At 39.8% G+C, this 27,539-nt stretch overlaps 1 protein-coding gene across 1 annotated transcript; it reads left to right on the top strand.

The window, feature by feature from the left end:
• The first annotated feature begins 718 nt into the window (after positions 1-718).
• Positions 719-27,325, top strand: nf2a (NF2, moesin-ezrin-radixin like (MERLIN) tumor suppressor a). The gene is made up of 16 exons (XM_088290221.1): positions 719-1,203; positions 2,496-2,621; positions 2,760-2,882; positions 4,210-4,293; positions 10,214-10,282; positions 10,364-10,446; positions 12,573-12,648; positions 13,057-13,191; positions 15,239-15,313; positions 15,754-15,867; positions 16,017-16,139; positions 17,640-17,857; positions 20,328-20,430; positions 22,037-22,155; positions 23,024-23,183; positions 26,756-27,325. Exons 1-16 carry the CDS (start codon positions 1,090-1,092, stop codon positions 26,804-26,806), a joined length of 1,773 nt encoding a protein of 590 aa, XP_088146347.1. The 5' UTR covers positions 719-1,089; the 3' UTR covers positions 26,807-27,325.
• Positions 27,326-27,539: the final 214 nt, after the last annotated feature.

The following is a 27,539-nucleotide window of genomic DNA, read 5'->3' as shown; positions in this document are numbered from 1 at the left end:
GCATCAATTTGTTGAGTGTATGTGATAACGCAAGATGATCATACATTTAGATGAGTTCACAGTCATAACGGCCCTCCGAGGGAAACCATAACTACGATGTGGCCCGTCCACAAAAATGAGTTTGACACTCCTGATTTAGATCGTGGATTCAAATTTGCATTAGTTATACAATGTACGATTTTTTTTTTTTTTTTTTGTAATGTTCAATTCAAAATAGTACGTTCGCTCCTTAGCGTTTAAGGGCATGTTTTTCTTTTTTTCTTTTTAGTTTTTCTTCTTCCTCCTGGGGAATGTCGTTAATATTTGTGAACTGTGGGTATGTGAAACCCTTTGAGACTTCCCTGTGATTAAATGCTTTATAAATAAATTTTAATTGACTGTCGCGAAATGCGCTATATAAATAAAGTTGTCTTGTAAAATAATTCGACGGTCATCGAACGCCACACGCTTCTGCTTTGCTTGCTCGTTCTACTGAGGGAGGGCGGGAAAATGTGCGATGCGTTTTCACCCCGGAATTCATAAAACTTATCCCCAATTAAAATTCATTGATATTAAAAGGCAAAACAATACACGAGAACAATACGTGAGAACGACAACACATTTTATTGGTTTATTTTATAACATAATTCACTAACTCGTGTCTCTATGCGTCCATTTACCATCTTCACTGTGCCTTTTGTCAGCGTAGTATGGGCATTTTTCGAGGGTACCTGAACGTGGCAGTGTTCCCCAAGTTGGACATGGAGATGGTTAGCAAAATGATAGCTTGCTGCCCGCTTGTTAAAACTAAATGAACATTTAACATTGTCTGCGGGGAATATGTTTACATTCACAAGCGGAAAACCCTTTAATATTGATAATATTATGTTGGACATCTAACCCTGGATTATGATTGTGCCAACCTCACCTCAATTTTGCTCCAACTTTTGGTTTGTTAGCTTGAAATTAGCATGTATGGAACCTGGATTGCCCCACACCGAAGTCGCCGGAATGTGCTTTAAAATGGCTTGAATGTGCGTTCACGGCCACCTTGGACTCGCTGGGGACTCTTGAGTGGTTGTTTGTTTTTATGTGACATCTTTCGTGGCTATGGCGAGCAACTTGGCAGCCAAACTGGGATGGAACTCTCTGGTGAGGAAGCAAAACAGGAGCTTCAAAGTAAGGATTTGCACCATGGAGTCGGACATGGAGTTCAGCTGCGAGGTTAGTGGCCAGACGTAGAAGGAAAAGAAACAATTAAAAACACAAACTCGGTTGAATTCGCCACTGTGGGGAAAGTCATGTTAAGACGCTAGATGGCAGCAGAAAGCTGCGGACGTAGTAGTAGTAGTAATAATAATAATAATAATAATAATAATAATGTTTAAACACGTCAAATGTTTCAATCATGTTTTTATTTGCTTGATAAATTTTCATTACACAGTTAGTAGATATTTAGATTGTATTGTTTTGCATACATGAGGGATTTTTTAAATATACCAATAAATGAAAGAAATAGAATAAAACTAACAAACTAATCCTTTAATGAATGTGAGATGAACATGACTTTGCTTCATGTTTTCATTAGTTTTTAACAGAGCCACTATTTAAAAAGTGTAAATTTGTGTCATGTTTTTATATACACTGAACACAAAAATATAACATATGGAATACAATTTAAGAGACTGTCGTCACATCATCATAATTTGACGTTTTCATGTGTTTAAATCCATAACAGAATCAATGTTCGTGCATTAAATAAAATATGTAATTGCAATTAATAAATAAAGCAACAATAAAATGAAATTAAACAAGAGAAATGATTTGAAGTTTTTCCATCTTTTTTTATGAAACAACAAGGAACGTATCAAACTGTAGAAAAAGGCATCAAGTTATTCTACCTGTCACTATACATTGCTTGCAGAGGTATTTGAATAAATGATATAATATTTGTTGTAAAAGCTGCCCTCTGCACGATTTTGAGTTTCTAATCGCAACTGTAACCTGCGTCCAAAAAATGAAATTGCAGACTCCTTCCTTCGCCTGCACGCTCCACGTCCTAAGCGACAATATCAAACTTCTTGCCTTTGGAGTAGAAAGAAAACCATCTGTGCGTCGCTTTTCAAGCCCAAGTCCGATCTCAGTACTTCTCCACCATTCAAATTTCTGGTTGCAATGACAAGAGCGCGATGACGTCACATCCGCAGAAAGAGTGCGGGAAATTCAAACCCGATTCCAGTCTGAAAATTATGACCAGAGGCTTGCAAGAATATGCATTATGAACACCTGAAGTGTTAATCTGCTATTTATAAGACACATGAGTCATAAATGAGCAAATGAAAAGGCTATTGTCAAAATATTTTGGGGGAAAATCCTGTCCTGCTGAGTGCAGCTTTAATAAATAATCCCTTCGGGTCCAGTTATGAGCTGGCGAGCTGTCACGCCAAACTGACAAAAGTATTCTGTCATGCGCCTTTATGAGTGAGCGTGGATGCCTTTTGCTCTGTGTGATGCAGATGAAGTGGAAGGGGAAGGAGCTGTTGGAGTTGGTGTGCAGAACTCTGGGCCTGAGGGAGACCTGGTTCTTTGGCCTCAGGTACCACGTCAAAGACACAGTCGCCTGGCTCAAGATGGACAAGAAGGTGAGGCGGCCTCGCAAAAACAACGTCCTAACACCCGATTTCCCCTTCTCGAGTCAGAGAAGGAGCTCACATTTCCCATTTCTATTTAGCAAAGCCGCTTTGGCGTTTCAAGGCTGATGGCCAATTTATGTGTGTCAGGTGCTGGATCAGGAAGTACCCAAAGAGGAGCCCATCACACTCCACTTCCTGGCCAAGTTCTACCCGGAGAATGTCGAAGAGGAGCTGGTGCAGGACATCACGCAGCATCTCTTCTTCCTGCAGGTTTGCTAAGAATTTTTTTTCTTCTTTTTTTTATTTTTTTTTATAATAAATATAAATTTTAAAAACAAAACACAACGCAAATTGCTGCCCATATGGCATATGTATTCCTACTTGTTTTCATCCATGGACTCCTTATCCACGGTGCCCTCTTGTGTTCATACAATGATGTCACGTCACTAAAATGCCTTGTGTTATAAAAAAAAACATTCAGTTGGACGTTAACATGTCAGGCATGACAAGTGGTTACACTAAATTGTGCAATTTGAGTGAAACTCATTCACTCACACAAGACTAATGAACACATACATGCAAATGACCAAAAAAAAGACATTTACTTTGCTAAAGAATGGTCAATTTTTTGTTTTGCATTTTTGCTGACATGCTACAGATCAGACGAGTAACTGGATCATGATTCAAGTGTTTGTGGAAGTCAATTAGAAATTGTCCAATTTTTAAAAAAGCAATGGAAATCAAAACTTTTAAATTAGATTTATCCAATGAGTCACAAAATAGTCAAGAGATAAATCTATTATTTAAATAACTGATAGTTGCAGCTTTAGTATGTTTGTTGGTGTTTTTATACAATATTTGATTAAACAAATCACTGTTTAATCACAAATGAAAGACATCTGCTTTATAAAGTATTGGCAAGTACTTGTAGTCGGTATAAAAAACCTTGTGTGGGTTCACTGGGTGCCCTGAACCACGTTATGTTTATTTATAATGTATAATGTATTATTCTCCCAAATAAACAGTGGTTAGCTGCTTTGCCCTGCAGGGGGCGAGGTTGCCCTTTTCCCCCACCTATTCGTGTGCATCCAAGTGGAGTCAATGTACAAAATGTAGCTGCAGTAGCTGAGGGTGACCAACCTCCCTGTCCCCTTCTCAATTCATCACTGTCCAATTAGGCTTTACCGGCTGTGTTATAGCTTCCGTTAATAACATATTCTCCACAGGAGTCGCGTCACGTCCTGCCCTCTGTGCTTGGATTAGTTCGAGTAGAGAGTGGCACCTGTGTAGCTTTTAATCCGCCCTTCGGCAGCACTTCTCGTTATTCAGGATGGGGGGGGGGGGGGTAGAAGCATGTCTCCCTTTTGCGCCATTAATTCCTGCCACAACAACAGAAGGATTAGCCACAAGCGTTCTACGCTCGCTCGCTCGCTCACTCACTCACTCACATAATGACGTAATAGAGGCGTTAATTCCCCCCCGACAACCCCCTCCAAAAAAATAAAACAGTACCAATTGAGGGGGGGGGGGGCAACGGTACCAATTAACCGCGAAAAACGAGGGATTACTGCATATTTCTTTTTGAATCACTTCACAGGTGAAGAAGAAGATCCTCGAGGAGGAGATTCACTGTCCTCCTGAAGCCTCCGTGTTGTTGGCCTCCTACGCCGTACATGCCAAGGTCAGGATCGCTTCGGACCGTTACTTTCCGAGGGCCTGATTTACTAAGATCGTGTTGACTCCAAGCCATTACCTCACAATTGGCTCAAGGTGAAAAAGTGGTTAAGACCGCTTGACACGTTTAAAAGAGGGTTTTGCACTTTCAAGCGCTTGACTTTTTGCAAATATCAATGTTGTTGGCTTCTGATGTGTTAAAGTGTGAAGAAAAAAAAAACTACAATTGGCAAAAAAATCTGCCGATCAAGTGGTCATAAAAAAAAACACCTAATATGAAATGGAGTGGGCCTAGTTTTCACCAGGGTGAAGTTAGGCGAGCACTCCAAGGGCAAAATGAAGTTTGAGGTGATGGAATTGGAAGTGTTACTGAAAGAGGCAAATTAACTCAGCACAGGTGGTGTTCTTAACCGGACAACTTTTAAATGGCTAGTAGAGCAGTGGCTGAAACTAATCACCCCACAAAACATGTCATACTGCTGACAGATGCTTTTCGATGTTTTGAACCTGTACCCCCCCCCTCTCAAAAGCGCCATATTTCACAATTCAGTAATCTCCTGTTACTTCAAACCCACTGGGTGAAATCTCTCATTGATTCAGTCACATCTTGCCAAACTTTGCCGGGCTGTGGTTTGAAAATCAATGGATCCTCAAATCTAAAAACTGCCAAAGTCCAAGAAAAGTTTACTTCAATCCCTCCGCGATGGAGATGTAAGGCTTGACTGAACCCTTCTGGCTTAAATTGACAGCAAGAGTATCTTTTTGACAAGTGGACAGGGTCCAGAGAGGCGGTGAGTTCTACCTTGGTAACAACCCCCGAGAAGCTTGCCCCTCGCCTCCTCGCCAATTTAACGGCCTGAGAGAAGCTGCAGTGCGGATCAAGAAAAAAAAAAAAAGCACATAAGCTCTGTGCTGCCCACAGTCAGGATTCAGCATAAAGTCTGGGCTCCGCACTCGCTTTTGCTTTAAGCAGCAGCCGCCTTTGATTAGAGGCGCTGAATACGTTTTGTGTCAACACCTCCTTGTTTAGCCATTGGCTGGAATGTCGCTCATTTGATTTGCAAGCTTTGGCCGGTGCTCGCTGATCATTAGGCAAGCCCGAAGACGCCGTCAAGTGCGTTCTAAGACTTTTTTTCTGCATGACACGACAGGAACACAATTTCATTGCCGAAAGTGGCGCATTACTCACAGGCGATCGTAAAAAGACATGCTGTCTACACGCTGTTGCACATCAATAGCAAGTAAGTGTATTGAGCTATTCTCCTTTGCATTTTTTTTTTGTCTGATGCCATCACAGAAGGGTACTGTGATGACATGGAACCAGAAGTTATGTTATGGAGGAAGGCGGCTTCATCATTCATCATTCACTTCCTGCTTTCTTCAATGCAGAGGTCTCCATATGCACCTACAGAAAGAAATAAAGCGTACACTTGCTTTTGTTTTTTTTACCAGAGAAACGTTTGTTTCTAGCTTTTGTCGTTCTTAAGTAATCAGATTGACAACATGGGTTGGTTTCTGCAAAAACAACCGTTTCTGACCAAACAGCGGAGAAAATACATGAAAAAAAAGTGTCACTTTGATCCAAAGATTTTTAGATTTTTGACTAGTTCACACAGCAGGATTTAATGCTCAATTCATAATCTTTATTTTATTTTTTTAAATGTAAGAGTTCCCATTACATATTAATGCAAGCTTGGGCTGTCTAGTGCAGGGGTGGGCAGACTTTTTGATTGGGGGGGCCACAATGGGTTCTAAAATTTGACCAAGGGGCCGGACCAGGAACAGATGAATGGAGTGTTTTGATAACCTCACCTCATCTGAGAAAAAAAAATACATTTAATTTTAAATGAAAGTGAACAAAAGCATTACAACAATATATTTGTCTTTGAAGAACCACAGTATTTAGAAAATAAAACATTAACAAGGTTCATATATTTAATTTTTTGGCGGGCCGGATTAAAACATTTAATGGGCCGCATGTGGTCCCCTGGCCGTAGTTTGCCCACGCCTGGTCTAGTGTGTGAACATATGTGTTCCCGAAGTGACCCGCATGCGCTGAAGACCAACGATGTCACTCACAACTTAATGTTTACGCTGGTCCAGCATGTTGGGCCTTCTCTTTTTATCATCTCATATCTACAGAGGAGCAATGCGAGAGGAGGTATATCTATTTTGGAGAAATGAGGTGACGCTTTTCGTTCTCCGAACCCATTTGTCTGTGTACTACTATCACCACAAATGTCCACTTTATGCTTCATGTTTCAAGTGGGAATGAATTAAAATCAAATGATACTGTTACGCAAAACAACTTCGCAAATTCACGGACAATTAAACGTCAAAAGTCAATCTCTCTCCCAAGCGCGTTCCTGCATGGAGCGCATCTTGGACTTTCAGTGACGTCTAGGTCTGATATATGCGACCTGGCTGTTCAGACTGCGGTCACATTGTAAAAAAAATAAATAAAAATCAGATACATATCCGATCACATATGAAAGTGGCCCTCCACGGTCGGATATGAAAAAAAAAATTGGAATTGAGCCGTTCGTTCAGTCGAATAAAAAAACAAAAAAATCAGATGCAGGTCGCGTACGGGCGGAAAAAAATCTGATCTGCTTTTGGATTTGCCTGCAGTGTGCACCTAGCCTTTGTGACATGTAAAAAAAAAAAATTAGTATGTATGTCGTCTCCTTTAAGACAAACCTGTAATGTCATTAAAATGGTGATTAGAGTAAGTGCGTGGCTGACTAAAATGTTTGTACATAGTATTTTGCGGCAAAGAGTCTTGCTCCAGCAACATAAGACGGTCGATTTTTGTCTTACTACGCTCATCCTGCCTCAGCGGATCCGCAGTGTCTTCTGCTCTGCTGTTTTGTATTCCAAGAGTGCACCGCGCCACAAGTGGATTTTGACAGGCCGCTTTGGAGATAAAGCCACTCCGGGGGTGGTGTGGGGGTGGGAATACAGAGGGAATCGTCTCACTGGCGCAGAGGCCCGGTCGAGCGTGAGCTGGACGAGTCCGGCTGAGTGGGAAGCGAGACGACGGGCTCTGAAGTGAGACGCCGAGTTCTCAAGTCACAAGTCAGACACATTTGGTTGTATTTTTAGCCTGGGCAAAGTGCGTAGTGCAGTCTGGAAAACGCTCAAACGGGGACATGCTTCGGTCCTCCTTGGATCAATTACCGCCCGTAATGTTGTCTGCAGTAAGTGGGAGTAGGGGGAAGGTGTGGAATCACAATGTGGCTCAGGTGATGGCGCATTAGCGCTGTTGGCAACAGGTGATGAGCTAAGGGGACGCAGTGAGGATGTAAAGAAGTCGGAGGGGAAAACCAGGCAGTCAGAGGCCTCTGTGTCATCCGCGCTTTGTAAGCAATTAGCAGTTCGCTCCTGACAGAATTTCTCCTTTTGGGCCGGGGAGGTTTGCTCCAGGGTCTATCATACTCTGCCACTCAATTTTGCGTCATCCATCTGTCAGGTTTAATCACCTGTCTCATGGACTTGATTTAGACAAAATCTCTGTGGACTTTTTTGTGATTCCACTCAAAATAAGAGTGATAATAATTCCAGTCAAGTCGAACAAATTAGCCCTCAAATGTCGGTTCCAAAAGAAAATGTCAGATATTATATGTCTTCCTGAGACTTTTTTGTGGATCTCCTCATGATAGACATGCTTACCTAATGTCACGTTCCACAGTGAAATTGGACTTTTTCGTGAGTCTACTCGTATTAAGACGTCTACCAAATTTCATGTTGCCAAGTGAAACAGGCTTCAGGGGCTGAATTAAAAAAAAAAAGCCCTTCATATTTGAAGAACAAATGGAAAGAAGCCTGCAACAGTTTTCTGAAACTTTTTTTGTCGGTTTCCTTGTGGTGGAGATGCCTACCAAATTTCTTATTGCTAAGTGAAACCGTTTTTGAGGACTGAATTTGTTTGCAGATTCCATTCTGGTGTTCTAATCCATAATTCTTCATTTCTTTGCGGTAGATGATTATTGATAACTGTGGTCAGCAGCGACCTTTTCCCTAATGAAAATTAAAAAGCTTGCTCCTTCTGTCCGTACTGCCAAAAAGAGCCATTGGATTAGTCTACCGTACGAGTTGCATTGATCATACTAATCCACTATTTTTTAAAGCATTTACGCCACAAGAACGAGTCTTAAGAATAAGGGAGTGAAAATCTATTATGCAAAATTATCTTTCAGTAGAACAGGAACATTTGGCTTGGCACGATTTCTTCACCTATTGCAGTCGAATTATGGTTCAGTGCTGCCTTTAGAAACAAGTCAGCCAACTTGTCTTTTTCGAGATATGAGCCGTCATTCGGCCAATTAAAAAATTTGAGATATATTAACTCCCAGTTGGAGTTTGCAGTCAAAGCAAACCTAAAACCCTAAAATTTACAATGTTACACATTGTGTGTTTAAAATAACCACATCCATTTCAGCCTACTAGCTTTTTGCTAACATATAATGGGAACTTCCAGATAATTTGCTTCAGCGTTGCAATGTAGTATCCTTAAAGCAACGGTTATTTCATTACAAATGTGGAAGTTTTCTTTATCATCTGCAAAGAACAGAAAATAATCCCATGTGTATCTGTTTCGCTGTGTTATACTGCCCCCATGTGGCCAAGGAAGGCCACCAGAAAGTGCAGTGCAAAGTCCCTTGTATTGAAGCAAAAAAAAAGTGATTTTGCTTTGCATTTAATTCTGTGATTAATGCAATGATTTAATTATAATATTATTGAGTGCCATTGTTCGTGTAGGAAAGAAAAACACATTACAAATATTTTTGGGGTTGTTTCAAGCGATGTTTTTTTTTTTTAATTTTCTTCCTTTTTTCCTTTTTGTTGTTGCCATGAGGAAGGCGGATTTCAGAGAGCGATAAGTATGACTTTAATTTTTGTTGCATTGCTGTTTTTCTTTGAAGGAACAGATAATGATACAATAAGATCTGCTTTCTCCATTTTCATTTTGAGCCGAGTTTGTGTTTTTGGTTTGTTGCGATAAAGTTTTATTGTGTTGTTAGTTGTCACGTTTTGGTTGGTTTAAAATAAACTTGTGAATGCCGTTTAGTGAGGGCAGCGACTGCAGGTTACCTGTCAATGTGAAATCAGCTTTTTATACATTTTATTTATTTATTTATTTATTTATTTTATTGAAAGGAACACATTTCTGCTAATTGTCATTCATTTGCCTTTTTGCCTCCTGGGACCCGTTGGGTGTGTAAATCTTGTGCATTATTTTAAAAGAGCGTGAGTGTGATAAATGATGGATGGAATGAGGTTTTCACAGTCACATGCCAGTTGGAATGTTACAAATTTTTGTATGCAGAGGGGATGTGATAATCTGAATGGCGTACCTAAAAAAGCAATTTAAACGTATGTGGCTGCTGAAGAAATCTTTAAAATGCTGCAACAGGGAGAAGGTTTGGTTAGGCTCTGAATCTGATTTTCTCCTGGGGCAACGAAATAATCTGAGTGGCATAACTCGGGTAGTGGAGTTGCCCTCAAGCAAGAGGGAAAATTGCTCTTTCGACCCTCCTCCCCCGAACACTCCCCGCCCACCACCAGGCTCACATCAATGCGGCATTTGCCAACCATCTGTTACAAATTCAGATATTTACTCGGGGAAAAGATACAATACAATGTGTGCAGCTGCCCAAACGGACTGTGGTAGGAATCCTGAAATGACGTCACTGGAATAGAGGTTGGTCTTGTGCTTAGACAGAATGTACATCTAAAAGTCACATATCAGGTAGCCGATATAAAGAGGAAAATTACTGTTTGGTTTCCCGTCTGAGTGTCCGTCACCAAAATGTACTCATTTCCAAGCTCTGGAATGTTTAATCAGATGATTTGATGACTGGCGATTGACTTCATTGTCCTTGTTTGATAAGAAAAACACATTTAAACCTCACATTATTTTACAGTATGGCGACTACAACCCAAACGTTCACAAGCCTGGCTTTTTGGCTCAAGAGGAGCTTCTGCCTAAAAGGGTGAGTGGTTGGCTCCCGTCCACATTGGGTGTGATCAACGCAATTGTGGTTCTGATCAAGGTTTTTGCGCATGCTTTGCAGGTGATCAACTTGTACCAGATGACGGCAGAAATGTGGGAAGAGAGGATCGCCGCTTGCTACGCCGAGCACAGGGGGCGGACGAGGCACGTGTGCTCGCATGCGTCGCAGTGATATCATCTGCACGCTTACAATTAATGAAGGGTCTGAACAATCCATTTTGAGCGAGTGGAATTTCACCATGCGAACCTGCTTAAACGGGACGATTTAGAATTAGTAGTAATTGATGGTCTGATCGCAGTAGGTAGACCAGCTAATAATTTACAAGGAATAATATAAATATAAATTTAGATATACATCAATGTACATAAATGAAATGTAAATTTTGCAACAATTCATACTGAATTTAACAACCTAAACAGGCTGTGGTAGGAATTTAAAAACAAAGTAATGGATAATGAAACATGCGATATCCAATTGGATTAGTGTGGCTGCCTCAACAGGCTGTGGTAGAAATTTTAAAATGAAGTAAAAGAGTGTTTGTCATGCTGTAGATGTGATCCAGATGACAAATTTGCCAGCAGTTTACATTTGGGTTGAAAAAATCAACGTGATGTTTTGTGGGAAGCAAGTGTGGTGTAGATGTTCTCCAAATTGAAAATTTGGAATTGAACTTGAAAAGAATGCTCTGCTTGTTTGCCTAAACAGGCTGTGGCAGAAAGCCAAAAAATAAAGTGTCAGGAAGAGCGTTGTTGCACATCTGATCCAGAAGCAATTCAGATGGAACATGCAAAATCCAATTTTAATTTGTGGTGCCACCTCAACAAACTGAGGTAGAAATATAAAAACTAAGTTTGAGGGAGAGTGTTTGTTGTGGGCTGTGATCCATCCACAATGCGCATTTGGCAGCAATTTTAATTGAACTTGAGAAAAACTAATTTCATGTGCTGTGGGAGAAATCTAAAAAGGAAGTTACAGGAAGAGGGTGTGATGTAGATATTCTCCAGAATGCTCGTTTGGAATTAAACATTTTAAAACCAATTCAACATGCAAGGCAGCCTAAACGGGCTGCAGCAGGAAGCCAAACAAAGTATCAGAAAGCGCTTTGTTATGCGTCTCATCCAGATTGCTCATATGACAGCAATTAATCTCAGACTTGAAAAATCTAATTTAACGTGCTGAGCCGCCTAAACGGGCTGTGGCGGAATTTTCCATCCAATGCAACGGAGGTGTACAGAGATTGTTGTGATCATAGAAAACGGTTGAATGGCTTCCACCAGTTAGATGACGGAATGAATAAATGAACGAATGCGTTCCAAAATGAGCCGCGAAACGAGAAGCGGCAGGCGAGTGGGAGGACGAGGACCAGGCGGAGGTGGAGGTGCGGTAGAGTGGTTTTGGGTTCGGATGACTGGGCGAGCCCATTCCGGCCGTAATAATTGAGTCAGTCACTGGCGCTGATCCATCAGCTTTTCAAAGGCTGTGGAGGGGGAGAAGACTCTCCATTCTCCACTTGATGATACCATTCGTTGCTTGGAAAGACGCTCACAAAGGGGAGATGATTGCCCGCAAGCCCAGCGCACTGGAACCGGTGTGTGTGTGTGTGTGTGTGTGTGTGTCCACAGTCATGTCTCAGTCCATGTGTATGTCCATGACAAGCTGGGATACCTCTGCCATGGCTTCAACATTCGTCGGGTTCTTCAATAATAATATTGTGATTTCAATGAAAAACAGGCAGGCTTTTTTCTTGGAAAAAAAAATTATTTTACTTTATGTGCATAATTTGTGGGACTCATTTCTTTTCCAAAGAAATGAACATGTGAATAAAATTACATTAAAAACGGACTTATATTTCTAATTACTAAATTTTTTTCCCCTCCGCCAAAATGTACTACTTTCGGAATTTTTTTTTTTTTCTCATCAAGGTCATATTTTCTGAAGCAAATAAGTCTTTAATTGTCAAATTACTTTAGTTGAAAATTTTTAAAAACATTCCTTCCAATTTTTTCCCAGACTTTATTCTCGGATTTATTACTTATTTTATCTTTTAATACAAAACTGGGAAAAGAAAATGGACTTTTTAATTCACCTTTATTCTCGCCGCATTATTTCTTCAGGGCTTTTTTCCTCAAACAAACTATTCTTGTTTAGTGATTTGATTTTCCTGCTGGATTTTTTTTTTTTTTTTACCGTGTTCCTCGGGCAAAGGCCGTCTTGGAGTTTCTGTTTTAGTGCAAACTTGAAGTGATGCGATCGTTTCTCTTGCTGGCAGGGAGGAAGCTGAGATGGAGTACCTGAAGATCGCTCAGGACCTGGACATGTACGGCGTCAATTACTTCTCAATCCGGGTGAGCGTCTCTCTTTTATTTTCCCCATCGGAGTGAACCGCCGCGGCCAGCGGGTTTGTCGCCTTCCCCTTGGCCATGATTGATGTGTGCTCCAAAACGCCTGGACATTTCCAGGTGCCATCGAGGAGTCGCAAAGTGGCGAGGGGGGATGGCGCCTGCTCACAGATAGTCGGGTGCCAGGATATTTTAATTTTTTTATTTATTTATTTTTTCATTAAGTTTTTTTGGGGGGGGAGGAAAAAAGTGCCAACCCTGTGTCCTTACAAGAATGAAGCAGGATTTTTAACGCAATGTTATCTTTATTGTTTTTTTTAGGGCTGTTGTACAGATTAGCCAAGACACAAATGTGTGTTGCACCATTTTCTGTTCCATGTTTACTCTAAAAATGCTTTCATTTTTGTCTTTTAGAATAAAAAGGGAACAGATCTTCTGCTGGGTGTGGACGCCCTGGGCCTGCACATATACGAGCCGGACAACAGGCTGACCCCCAAGTGCTCCTTCCCCTGGAATGAGATCCGTAACATCTCGTACAGCGACAAAGAGGTGCCTGCGCCGCGTCATCTCCTTTTTCGTTTCTTTGTTCAATCATTGTACCTAATGATACGACTTGAATTTGTTCAAAGATCATGTTTGTACCTTCAAACACGCCTTTTTCCCCAAATCATCTTTCCCCAAGGTCTTAGTACTGCAACATCAATGCTAGTTTTGTTAGCCCTTCAATTGCGTTTTGCATTGTTTGTCAGCATTAGGCTAGTGGAAGTTACGCCGTTTGATTTGTAAATTTTCTTCTAAAAGTCTGACTTTGTAACATTAGTTAAAAAAATATATATATATATCATATTACAATTATTTGATTCTCTTATTATGAGTGTAGTCTGTATGAGTTCTACTTTTTTCTGAGAGAAAAAAAAACAAAAAAAAAATGTTTGGGTGAATCTACCTTTTAACCCAAAACATTTTTCTTGTCATATGACTTTCAAAGGAACCTCTCAGTAAAATTGAACATTTTTCTTGAATAGAAGTTTTTCATATTTTTATTATCCTCAGATTTTTCAATTTGTAAATTCCTGCTGTAATTTACAATTATTTTAATGATTGATTAATTTGTCGATTAATGGATGAATCTGAAAAAAAAGTTTTAATTTTCCTCCCTATGTTAAAAAGCAAGCTCATTTCAAATTGACAGTGGAAAAATTGTACAAACAAATTAATTAAGATTCACTTCTACGGTTACAATCAGCAAAAATTTTTTTTTATTATTTTCCAAAATAAAATGGAGAACAACAGAAATTGGAGAATATTTATCATTGAGAGGCTGAAATTCAGATGAATTGGACTGTTTTAAATTAAGCGAAATCATTGGATTTAAATCTAAGTCAAGGTCGCACTGTAACAAGTTTTCCTCATCAAATGTTAATGAAAATGACGTCCTCCGCCTTTCGGCTGCAGATTTTTTCAAACTGGCGGCCTTATAACGGCGGTTTGTGCACGCCGACATTTTTGGCAAAAGGTCAAACGAAATAATCCCTATCAGCGAGTTTGGCCACCCCCTGCGCTTGATTCTGAAGTCAATTATGCCAGCGTGTTCTCAGGCTTTTAGCGCACCTTCCAATTGGACACCACACGGAATGGGAAAACACATTGACCTTATGTTTTCCCGCAAGCCTAGTTTAATATAGTGAGAGAATTAAGTTCTATTTTTAATAGATTAATTTTCAATGGCTGAATTTTCTCTTAATTTTTTTAATATGATAATGTAAAATTTGCATTTAGAAAATGTAGACATGTAGAAAATGTCTGTTCTCACAAGATACAAATTCTGTCCTCGTCAAATATGAATTTTGTCACAAACAGAACTCAAATTGTTATATAAAAAAAAAACGCTTCTTATGCATTAGATTAGACTTCTTTAAACTTTTTTTCAGACTAAGCTTTAGCTTTTTATCTTGCAAAAACTTTACTTGAATGGCTATGATTACAACATAGTTTTTCAAGTTTTTAAACATTATTATTGTAAGACTGCAACTTTTGAAAATCGGAAAACTTTTTTTGTGCAAAATTTCGGCTTTTTCTGAAAAGATTTGAATATATTTTTTTCAGACTTTTTTTCTTGCAAAAAATCTGACTTAAATGACCAACATTGACGATAAGGTCCAATATGAAAGAAAAAAGGGCATATTTTTTTGCAAAGAAAGAAATTGAAAATACAAAAAATTACTTCATCATTAGTTTTCTTTTTCAAGTTGTCCAAATTCCCAGAAACATATTAAAAAAACTTTAGTCCTGAAAATTGTGATTTTTATTTATTTGTTTTTTTACTTATTCCACAAGCACTATACTGTCTATCATTGTTTTTGCACAAATATCCAGAACTTTTCTTGAAAAAATAAAATAAAATAAAAGCCTTTTCATGTAAAACGGCAACTTTTTCACCAAATAAAATACAAATTTCATTCTTAGAAAATATGAATCCCAAACACATCACAGAACTATTCAAAAGCTACAACTTTATTTAAGCTTTTATTTCTGTTTGTATTTAAAAAAAACAACTAAATGTGTGACATTATTGTGGTGTGATTTTTGCTTGAAGTTCACCATCAAACCTCTGGACAAGAAAGCCAACGTCTTCAAGTTCAACTCGTCACGCTTGAGAGTCAACAAATTGGTGAGTTGCGATCGCCACTACTGGGAAGTAACTCGTACAAATACTTTGTTTCTCTACTTTACTTGAGTGTTTTGTTTTTCTGATGACTGCTGTGAAACGACTCATTTACTGTTGCTGTTATTTGCGCTTGCTTGATTTATTTTTTTAATTTATTTTTTGGAATATATATATATTGAGTTTTTTAAAGTCCTTTAGTAGAGCCGCTCAGCCACACTCAAATTCATTTCAAATAAGCCCCTCATAAATTATTTAATTTGACACGGACACAAATGAAGGACAGTTAGTTTTACCAACTTATATTGCAGTTTGGGTTAGTTACCATCTATCTAAAGCACTTTCATTTTTATATTATTTCATAAATGACATTTTTGAATGACACAAACAATCAAAAAATAGTTTTGGTTAACTCTACTAAGCTGGATCGGAACGCCGTTCCGCAGATCCTGCAGCTGTGCGTGGGGAGCCACGACTTGTTCATGCGCAGACGTCGTGTGGACTCCTTGGAGGTGCAACAGATGAAGGCTCAGGCCAGGGAGGAGAGGGCCCGCAGGCAGGTACAAAGAATACACCACGCGCTCCGTGAAAAATATGTGCCTTGTTATTTTTAAAGTACATTGTGTGAGCCAGTAGATGGCCTTTTGTATTCTACGTGAGCATCTTTGGTTTCATTGTGGCATTGACTCCGCCCACCCGCGCTGTCCAGATGGAGAGGCAGCGGTTGAACCAGGAGAAGCAGCGACGCGAGGAAGCGGAACGCATTCGAGACGAGCTGGAGCGACGGCTCGTTCGGCTTCAAGATGAAGCGCGCATGGCCAACGAGGCCCTGGTAGGTTTCAAACGACTGGCCTAATCAAAGCAAAATCCACCCATTTTTATCCATCTCAGGAGGTGGCCATTTTGACAATTGCTCTCGACTGAAAATCACATCCCAGTTGCTCAGGGCTCGGGTGACGATTGGTAGTTTCCTGAGCCCTGAGCATCAATGATGTCATTTTCAAGCAAGTGGCAAAAAGGCCCCCTGAGATGGTTGACGACGGGTGGATTTTGTTACTTAACTCAGATTCCAGGAACGCAGTATTAATCAGAATTCTGTGTTTACACTAGTGGGGCTGCATAAACATATTTTTGTAAAGACCATTTTTTGGTGACTTGCCCTTTTAAGAGTATTCAGGTGGAGTTTATTTTGTAGCTTGAGGAGTATTTAGGTAGTTATTAGAGACTATTTTGATAGTTTAGGAGTAATTAGCTATCAGAATCAGAATGCCCTTTATTGTAATTGTACTCAGTGTACATTGAGTTTTTTTAGCGCTCCCCTCTTCTGTGCAATATAACAAATAACTTTAACCGATTTAAACGTATTTTGGTAACTTGCTGGGATTATTATAGTTGATGTAAAAGTATATATTTCTGGCCCCACAATTTGGTAAATGTAATATTTTTTAAAAAGATCTATCCACTTTATTCCTTTGCCCCATGAGCTTTTACGTGACGTATGGGTGGGACTTCCACTATAGCAAAACTGGCATTTTGTTTACGTACATGGAAACTGTTAGTGCAAATCTACTTTATATGCTAGTTACAGACTAACAATTTGGGAATGCCTGTCATTATAGTTGAGCAGAGGAAATATTTTAATCATGTTTCCTGCTAATGTAGCAGTGTGGGGTAATTAGGGCAATTTGACAGCCAATAGTGTGTGTGTTCATGTTGCACGCATTTGACTGCATGCGGCATGCTTGTGTGTGTGTGGGTGTGTGTGTGGGGGTGTGTGTGTGTGTGTGTGTGTGTGTGTGTGCGCGTGCGCGCGTGTTAGTTCTACAAATGATTGATCAATCTAAGTGGTGAAAATGGCTCGCGCTCTTTTGATGATACAATCTCAATGGTTGAACAAACGCGCCGTTTTTGGGGTCTCCTGAAAAGTACAAGGTTTGGGCTGATGCCAGCAGTATGTAATTTTCAGAGAGTATTTTGTAGATTTAAGAGTAGGTAACCTTTAGTTAGTAATTTCTAGATTTAAGATAATGTAGATAACTTTTAGTGAGCTTGTCAGCAAATTTCTTATGTCGTATTTCAGTATCTTTAAGCACACTAGGTGTGCCCATGTCTCCATAACAGACGATTTCAATATGGTTTTCGATATCTGCGGTGGGAAATGACTTAAGAATGGTTCGATTTGAAAGTGTAATGATTTGATTCGGTTGGACTACGATTCGATTTGATGTTGTGCGGCTCATTTTGCGAGGGTATGACGCAGTGCTTTTTGAGTGCATTTGAGGGAACATGTCAGTACTGTAAATGCAATTCTGTGCGCGCGCACCCTCTGCAGTTACGTTCGGAGCAGACGGCGGACCTCCTGGCCGAGAAGGCCCAGATCGCAGAGGAGGAGGCCAAGCTGCTGGCCCAGAAGGCGGCTGAGGCGGAGGCGGAGATGAAGCGCATCAAGGCCACGGCCATGCGGGGCCACGAGGAGAGGAGACTCATGGAGCACAAGATGCTGGAGGCCGACAGAATGGCCCTCAAGATGGCCGACCAGTCCCAACGCAGGTGACCGCTGCTTTTACGTGTAATTGCAAATCAACTTGAATGGGAATCCAATTAGATGAAAATGATAAATAAACTGTGTCGATACAACTGATGTGCCATCCAAACATTCCTCTCTGGCGACAACATGCTATGACGCGTTCTGAATTGAACGGGAAAATTCCGAATCGCCGTTCAACCAATTCGCTACTCGATTCGAGTCCCCACCCATTTGTACACAGCCCGAGTTAATCTAATTGAAATCTTTCAGTTTTGGATACACACAATCGTAACATATGTTTATTCATTCACGTCTACTCTGGATAAAATGTAAACGCACACATAATGTAAACATAGAGTATGTCAGTCCATTCACATACACACGATATCATTATCAATCTGTCCAGTCGCACAGCCAGCATGCAAATTTCAGTCCGTCCATTCACATACCCTGATGTGCAATTTTCTCGCACATACTCGCACAAAACTCACTGTAAATAAAATATCCATTGACATCCACATTATGCAATTTTCAGTCTGACCATCCACATAGGCGCATGATTGAAACTCGTGTTGAAAAGAACAAAAAAGCACATCCTTCATCTCATGCAGCCAAGGTTAACGTCTCGCTCGCCTTTGCGACCAGTTCTTTCTCGTTGTTTTTGTTCCGCCGCTCGCTGCTGTGGGTCAGAGTGGCGGCCTTTTACGCCGGTTAATCAAATGAATTGACAGCACGACTCGCTCTCATCGCATCATGTGTGTTGCCTCACACAACTCCGCCAGGCTTGAAATGACTTTTCATCTTTGGCTTTCGACACACACACACACACACACACACACACACACACACACGCACGCACTTTTTCATTACCATTCCATTCACATAGTGGGGAATATCTGCTTTCAAGTGTTTTGACGACAGGACTGTGGCCATATCACTCTACTTCAAATTGTATCAGGGCAATCATTTTTAATCGGTCGCCATTAGCTACTCGCCGGTTAATAATATTTTTCGGAGTGTTGTCGACCACTCCACATGCAAGTGCCCCCTCCAGAGCCCCACTTAAACCTAAGCGCTTGGTCTAAATAACAATTGGTGGCGAAGATGTCTCGTCAAGTGATCGATCTTGAGTGAGACATAAGCTTTGTGCGCCGGGGTTTGGTTCAGTTTAAACTGGGCTGTTAGTGGAATATAAACGAGAGTGGTCGCTGGATGTACATGAACACTTCAGATGTGATCAAATAATCCAAATTCATTTAACATCTTTTAAGGTTGTGGTACCTTGACTCGTGTTGTGTTTCCCATACTGCATATCAAATTACTTTTTCCCATTGAAAAAAAATATTAAACACCATTTATTAATTTTCAGCCCCCCAAAGATCCACCACATTTTTGCTTATGTGTCTTTAATAGAGAAAGACAGCCCTCAACCTAAATAATCAACAAAAGAGAATGTAAAATAAAAAAGTGTAATTACTGGATGTTGGGGCGAGCCAAAAGTCGTAACAACTTCTATAGCAGAGGTATTCAATTAAAAGTCACAGAGGTCCATGACTAAAATTTCTTCCAATTAAAAGGTCCAAACCAAAGTCCAACTTCCCGAAATGTCTAGCCTATGTTCACATTTTTATATAGTTTCCATATTTAGTCATTGTCAACAGAGCACACTTATATACGAAATATTTAGCAATGTTCACATTAACCACCTTTGCCAGTCAAACAAATATAAGGCGTTTATTTCACATTCAAGAAAATGTGGCTCCAGGAATTTAAGGGTGCCACTTCCAGAAAAAAACAGTAAAATATCTCCTGCAGAAATATATCAAGTGCTAAGCATTGAGTTAACATCTTTTCCCTTTATTTTTTTAAATCAAAGAGTTATCAGCCTAAAAAAACGGAAAGCCTAATTATCCAAGTAAACCAGGTCAACATGTTCAGTACACAATCAATAAAAATGGCTGTCCTCGTGAAAAACTAATTCAAAATGAGCTTTGACACCACTTTTTCTTTTGAATATTTTTTTAACTTCTCTTAATGAGAAAAATGAGTTTGTGACTGCCCTGCCAGTGACTTAAATCTGGGTTGGAACGGAGTCTGATTGGCTCAAATCAGTGACGCCTTTTCCGTATTTACTAGAATTGCAGCGCCAACGTTTGCGAATGCGCCCTGAAAAAAAGTCATCATAGATTGGCCATGGGTCCGGTCCGAACCATCCGTCCGCGGTCCGCCATTTGGTGATGCCTGTTCTATAGTGTTTTATGTGTATGCCTTTAAGGGGAGTGGTCTAGTGAGTGACAACACAACCCGGCTGCTTACTCCACATGTGTGCAGCTCCTTGTGAATGTTTTCATTTTCTATTTGTGAGTTTGTTCTGCTCAATAAACATGTGAAAGTGCATCGGTGACTTTGGTGCCACTGTGGCGGTACAGTTCCTGTTTCACTCGAGCGGTGACATACGCAAAGTTCGCTGGTAATAATTTGTTTTTTTGGCAGGGCCAAGGAGGCGGATCAGCTGAAGCAGGACCTGCTGGAAGCTAGGCAGTCTGAGCACAGGGCCAAGCACAAACTTCTGGAGATCACCAGCAGGGTGTACACGGTAATGCGCTTACTGAAGAGAAAATCAAGACATTAACGGGAAATCAAAGTACTTTGTGCATAATCAGGAGGTCGACACCGTCTTATAAACATTGAATTATCGAGCGTTTGTTGTTCACAAGCGACCTAACCGGTCGACGGCTAGCTATAGATTTTAACGTAGCAGTTTACAATATAATAACCTTAACTTAACTTAATTCACAAATAGTTGGTCGATTCAATGAAAATTGTCACACAACATGAACCTCTGCTCTCGTTCCAATTCGCGCTTATTGTACACAACCTTTTATTCACACATAACCGAGCAGTCGACAATTGAATGTGGAAGCTACAGTCACGTTAAAGTTAATAAAGTAAGCCCTTTGTTCACAAACAGTTGGTCAATACCAAGGTTAGCATAGTCTAGAATTTTTTCATTATAGTTTGTTTTTATTTTTTTGTTGTTTTCATTTTTTCTGAACATGATTTGTTTTAGTTTGTTTTCTTTCTTTTTTTCATTTTTGGGGGTATTTTGTAATAAAGTCAACGACAATTTGCACTGTTTGACCTTCCGTTTCCTGGACGGTCACACAGCAAATACTAAAATAAATATTAAAATGAACCCTCAAAGTTCATGTATGATGTTGCCGGAAAAAGTTTGAAAACAAAGGATGTTTTTGTTATGATTGGTGGGAGGCTAGACATAGGGGAGGGAGCATTAAGTGCGAGTGACTGGGTGTGAGTTTATTTGACTTGTGGTTTCATATTTTATGGTGAATTCATTTTTGATCTTTATTTTGTATATTATTACTTGTATGTGTTGGACGAACACCCTCATCTGAAGGGATATCCTTTAAAGCAATAAACCAAATAATTCTACTTTTACAAACCTAAGTTGTAGTTCCAGTTCATTTTTTAAGGCATTTTTGTTTCTATTTTTTTGTTAAAAATTTTAACATTAAATGTTAATTAATTTTGTTTTTTGTTTACTATTATAACCGTGGGATAAACTGTTTGTCAACGTGTGTGTGTGAAGAGATGTTAACATTACAGAGTGCCATCATAACATATTTGACCCCGCTGATTAAAATTGTCACACACCAAAATAAGATTGATGTTTTGTAGTTCGATTTCACTCATATAACATTTCATCTTTTGTTAATTGACAAGTGAACTCGCCAGTCGGCGGCTAGTCACAGACGCTAATAGTCAACCTAATAAAAAAAAAAAATGGACTCAAATGCACTGCCGTCACGGAAGAGAAATAAAAGTCCTTTTTCCTCCAAGACTCATGGACACGCGCACGCACTCTCTCTCTTTCTCACAGAACACGCACGCACACACACAAACGCATTCCACATGCAGTCAAATGTGTGTGACGCGGCACACGCACTATTGGCTGTCAAATTGTCCTCTCATGCTCTGCCAGGATGCGTTCACGTCGCCTGCCCGCTACTTTGCATTGACGAGCGTAGGATTTCCATTTAGATTGTCTTTTAGGAGCAGACATGGCCTAGCATGCGTGCGTGCCTATGCGCAAATTCCAATATTCATCCACTCTGCTTTCAGTGTGTTTTCATATCCTATTGTGGTTGTCTTTTTGGTGATTCGTCCTCCTCCTTCTCCAGTATCCCGGGCTGCCGGTGGACTGCATGCCTCCCGAGCTGAGCTTCAGCAAGGAGAACCTGAGCTTTGACTTTAAAGATACCGACATGAAGCGACTCTCCATGGAGATCGAGAAAGAGAAGTGAGTCACCGACGACATTGGCAGGACGACGACCTGCCACATTATTTCTGATAACAACAATGGGAAATAACGTTTCCAGTCCCTGTAAAATGAAAATAAATCTTGTAATGTGAGACACTCGAGAGGAGAGTTTAACAACCTAGACAAATTGGAATTTTAATTTTCAAAAATTTTTAAGTATATAAAACAAGACTTGGCGAAAAAGACAAATGATGAAAAATCCTGCCTTGATCTCTGGTGTCGAATGTGCTGCGGATGTTTTCGCGAAATAACTTGAAACCTTGCGCTGCTTAACTGACAGCTGTCAATCAAACACCACTCGTACAACCTGCTGCTTCATCTAGCCTCGTTCATATGCCACACATAACTAACGCAAAAATATATGAGCAAAAGTCCCTAGCGGCTGTGACATATCCCATGGAGTCGTCGCAGGGCTTTTTCACACCTTGACAAGAAGATGCTCTGAAGCGACCATGCCACTGGAAGCCCTGTCCAAATGTGAATTTTTTGGAGCATTTATTTAAAAAAAAATAAAAAATAATTAATTCATGTGCATATTATAAACAGATACTTTCTTAAACACTCCATTAAAATTGACACACCTCTATGCCTAATGCAGCCAGTTTGACATTTACCTATATTGATTTTACATTACAGAGCTGCTGTGCACCCGCTTTAATACACCCGCAGAGTTGCTGCACCCCAATCCTCGGAAGAAAACAAAATAAAAAACACAAATCACATTTAGCAACTCGCTACACTGATTTGTCGACGCAGAGCAGCCTTAATCAGCTTTTTAAGAACACCGAGTTGGCGCAACCCTTGTGGCCACCGGCCATTTCTTTCATAGACATCTCCCCTGTGCTAGGGTGGAGTACATGGAGAAGAGCAAGCACCTCCAAGAGCAGCTGAATGAGCTGAAGACAGAAATCGAGAGCCTGAAGCTGAAGGAGCGCCAGACCCCGTTGGACGTTGTGCACGACCACAACGCCGAGCAGGGAGCTAGCAAGCACAGCAACTTTAAGAAGGTATACTCACGCTAATGCGACGACTTCGGCGCTTTTTAACTGTTTGTGTGCGTTCGCCTCCACTAATCTGATTACCTGCTGATTAATCCGATTACACTGGCGGCGCGCTGTTTTTAGCAATTTAACAACTCTGCACACATGTAGCAGTGGAAAGTGCGCCGTTAAACTATTTTGGCCAGCTGACCATGTCCTGTCACGACCTCTGCCAAAGTTTTGCGAGCCTATGCTATAATCACATCTTGATAGTGGTAACTGAACATCATTATCAACTGTTGGCTGCCAACCATCAGTGGGCTTGAGATGCTAATGTAGCATGGCACGTAGTCTTCAGTATGTGGTCACTCAGAACACATAAATTGATGGATTAAAAACAAAAAGCATGAAATGAACATTTGTGGCGAAAGCAATAATTCAGCCACTGAGACAGTCAATTTATGACACTGGGCAATAAGATAACATCATCTATAGTTGCTCTCCTTTTGTTTTCAGTTAATAAGAGATGCTAATGTAACAGTCTACATAATTATTTGGTGCTCCTTCTTGTCAGATGGACTGAAATATCGTCCATATTGGCCTTAGTCATATTTTGCCCCAAAATATTTTTTTCATCTCAGAATGCTGTCTACCTGTGCTAAAATCAGCTACCTCTTTTGTTAAACAAATCATTCAATTAGACCCCTGAAATGAAGTTATTAATTCCTGTAACCAGGTTGCGGTTCAGTTCTTCATTTCTCCTGAAAAAAAAAAAAATGTTTTTTTTTTTTTTGAGGCTCATGATTTGAAACACTTTCAAAACACACTTTGTTGAGAAGTTACCTAGCAATTTGGCCGGCAAATAGCCTCAAACTCGACGCTTGATGCTTGCTTGAAATGCCAACAGAGCACCGTATGCTGTCAATCCACATTATTGAAATGCACATTCAACAATACTTTTTGTTAACGAGTGATTATATTGCTTATTTAACGACTCAGAACAAGTTGTTGCTCTTAAAAGTGAACAATAAAAGAATGTGGCAATGCGATTAATCAAGTATTTTAAAAAAAAGTCAATTCTATTTCCAACTTGTGACAAATTTGCAAGCTATGCTTTTTTTTCTCTTTTATCTTCTCGCTCTGATTATCTAACTTCATTTTCCTCAATTATCTAATAAGGAACAAAAAAAAAAAGAAGACAAAAGAAACTCTGCATCCATGCTGATTAGCGCGAGCGCAAGTTGATTTATTTCAAGCGCAGGCAGGCGGCAAACATTCAACTTGCTCTCTTAGAAGACCGGTGACGTTTTAACATGAGTTAAACGTCCGGAAGACGAAGACGAACAAAAGTGGAACAAAGCACAAAGCCGCAGGCAAGCGCTCCGGATGATTAATGAAGGCCTCTTCCAAGGCCCAATGCCCCACTCAGGACAGTCGGAAAGCACCACTGTCGAAATTGAAGTCAAATTAAACATTTTTTAAAAATTGTACACAAAAACCCAAAACAATATGAATTGGTCAAATTAATTATTAGAAACACATAAATATGTTTAATCCATGAATAAATTCCCCAATTAATTTTGAAATTAAATGATGCAAATCAATCTTAACACAATAATAAAAATAATCATTTTTAAAAATATTGCAAAAGAATCAAGGCATATACTTGAGAAGTAAAATAATACATACTTATTATATTCAAGTAAATTAAAAATATTTTTTATCGTCAGAATTTTATTTAAAAAATAACAAACATAAATACGAATTGCAAGTAAGCTATTTTCATTTTTAATTCATTTTAAAGTAAAAAAATAGCAAATTATCATTTTTGTTTTCTGTTTTCACTAAATAAATTAAATGTGAGAAAATGCAAAAGAAATATAATTACAAACTGCTCAAAATAACTATAGGTAATCATTTACAATTAAAGAAACAAGATATTGTTTAAGATAATCACGTGCAAAATGAATTTCAGGGTACGTCTGAGTAAAATGTCATTTTAAAGTACAACAATTAAATAAATGAATGGCGTAAATATATCAACAAATGAAATATCACACATTCACAGCATTGCTAGCTTTGGTTCAATTATACATCGTGTAGTTCTTGATTTGATGTTTCGTCTCAAACTTCAACTAGACATGACAGTGACCACAACAGTTTCGTGTTCTGTCGCGTTTCGTTGTGAAGATGGTTGCCATCAATATTTTCTGTCCTTGTCCTGCTCAGTGAAGTTATAGATCTCCACATTGTACATCCGTCTGCATCCTCGAGGCGATCAATACGGGTAAACCCACCAAAATGCTCTAAAGGTCTTTCAATTATCCTCCATTTTCTAATCGCTTATTCTGATTAGCTAAGCGAACCCTCCAAGCACGCGTGTGGGGTCTCGCTCAGCTCACTAACATACTCACTACGGTTGCACTTTGTGCATGTTTGCGCTCGTTCAATCATCTGCTCAAAATGTCATTTTCCGTGGCTGCTTGCACTCAGTTGGTTAGAACAAAATAATTGTTTCCTCTCGACTGCTTCTACTCATCTTCAAAAAGCGGTCCCTAAATTATTATATCAAATATCTCATTCACTTTCACAAGGTACCAACAGCTGATTCATTCAAACTAAGTAAGTGCGATCGGGTCCCCCATGATCGTCTTTCCTCGTCGGGCCTTCTTTCGTCTTCAAAGATACTCCTTATAGAATTGTCTCAAAATATCATGCACATTAACCGTGGTCGTTTTGTTCAAACAAAATACAGACAATAGGCTTTTGTCCTTAAGGTATTTGCTTGTCTTAAAAGGAAGCAAGTTTATATATTGAACAGCTGTGAGCGTTTCAGAACTTAAAAATTAAGTTATTAGATCAGAGGTGGGCAAACTTTTTGATTGGCGGGCCACAATGGGTTCTAAAATTTGACAGTGCGGCCGGACCAGGAACAGATGAATGGAGTGTTTTGGTAACCTCACCTCATCGGAGAAAAAAAATACATTTCATTTTAAAAGAAAGTGAACAAAAGCATTACAACAATGTATATGTCTTTGAAAAACCTCAGTATTTAAAAAATATAACATTAACAAGATTTATTCATTTAATTTTTTTCAAGTTCGACAGGCCGGATTAAAACGTTTAACTGGCCGCATGTGGCCCCCGCACTTGGTTCGTTGAAACAAAATGAGGGTGATCGACTCTTTTTTGGAGATTCTTTGCATGTCGTCACATTTACTCATTAAGACTTCTTAAATCAAGAATAAATGATTCAAAACATTCTGTTCATGAACCATGGTCGACTAAATTCGGTTTATGAAAACAAAGTAGCATTGATCGGCTGGTTGCTTGTTTGCTTGCTTTAAAATAAAAAAAAAATGAAAAGAAATGAAGTTCAAGCCTTGAACATCCTGGCAGACATTGGAAATGATCTGCTCAAAATACAGTTTTGAAGCTACTGGAAGTCATCGACACTTGGTTCATTAAAACAACGTTAGGGTCATCACTCTTCGCAATTTTTACAATTTCAGCTTTTCACGCATGATAACAACACGAGAAACCAGTGACTGATTGCGACGTGCTGGCAATGGCGCCACTTTGTATGATTTCCTCCGCAGTTGACACTACAGAGCACCAAGTCCCGAGTGGCCTTCTTTGAGGAACTCTAAACAAGTCGTCTCCAGTCCATCTACACCGACTGAGTTTTTGCTGAGTTGGTAGGTTGCAACAAAATCCAGACCACTAGAGCGACAGCACGACGACGCACAAACATGGACGCTCATTTTCCTGCACTTCATTTGGGATTTATAGATGATATTTTTCATATTCAACAACAATCCAAATGCATATCTATGGATAAACGCTGACCGACGTACAGGGCAACAAAGACCATCTAGCTCCAGGAGATGCCTTCGGGTGGGATCAGGTTAGAAAAACAAAAATAAATAAAATTGTGTGCCTTGCTTGCCTGTTTACTTAAAAAAGTAAGATTTTAAAAATAGTATATTACACAGAGAACAACAATTCATCATGAATCTTGTACGACATTTTAGTCGGTATTAATGAAGCATTATTTAGTTAACGAGGGTGCCCTTGAATTGTACAGTGTACATATGCTCATGTGTGCGTGTGCGCATATATGCAGGAACATATACTCTCCATTTTTCAAATAAAATACCGTGTCTCTACCATGGGTGACTGATGTGTTTATTTTGCTGTGAATAGGCTCCCTCGGGCCAGGAATGCCCCCCCACCCTCTCGCCACAATTCCACCGGCAAAGGTACAGTGACATCAGAGCAGTCTGTGATTTGGGCACACCAGGAATCGTGACAAAAATGCTGGGAGGGAAGCGCGCCGATCGTCTCGGGGATCGTGCTTGACGTCACGCAAAATGTCACAGG

The sequence above is a fragment of the Idiotropiscis lumnitzeri genome, chromosome 1, assembly GCF_059441095.1.
Source record: "Idiotropiscis lumnitzeri isolate Australia: NSW breed Sydney's pygmy pipehorse chromosome 1, RoL_Ilum_1.0, whole genome shotgun sequence".
Lineage (NCBI taxonomy): Eukaryota > Metazoa > Chordata > Actinopteri > Syngnathiformes > Syngnathidae > Idiotropiscis > Idiotropiscis lumnitzeri.
Note: the sequence above shows the minus strand (reverse complement) of the source record. Positions and strands in the feature narration are given on the sequence as shown.

Coding starts and splice junctions, on each gene's coding strand:
- nf2a (XM_088290221.1), top strand. CDS start 1,090: ATGGCGAGCAACTTGGCAGCCAAACTGGGATGGAACTCTCTGGTGAGG. Junction 13,192..15,238: donor TCTCGTACAGCGACAAAGAG/GTGCCTGCGCCG, acceptor TTTTGCTTGAAG/TTCACCATCAAACCTCTGGA. Junction 16,140..17,639: donor GCATGGCCAACGAGGCCCTG/GTAGGTTTCAAA, acceptor CACCCTCTGCAG/TTACGTTCGGAGCAGACGGC.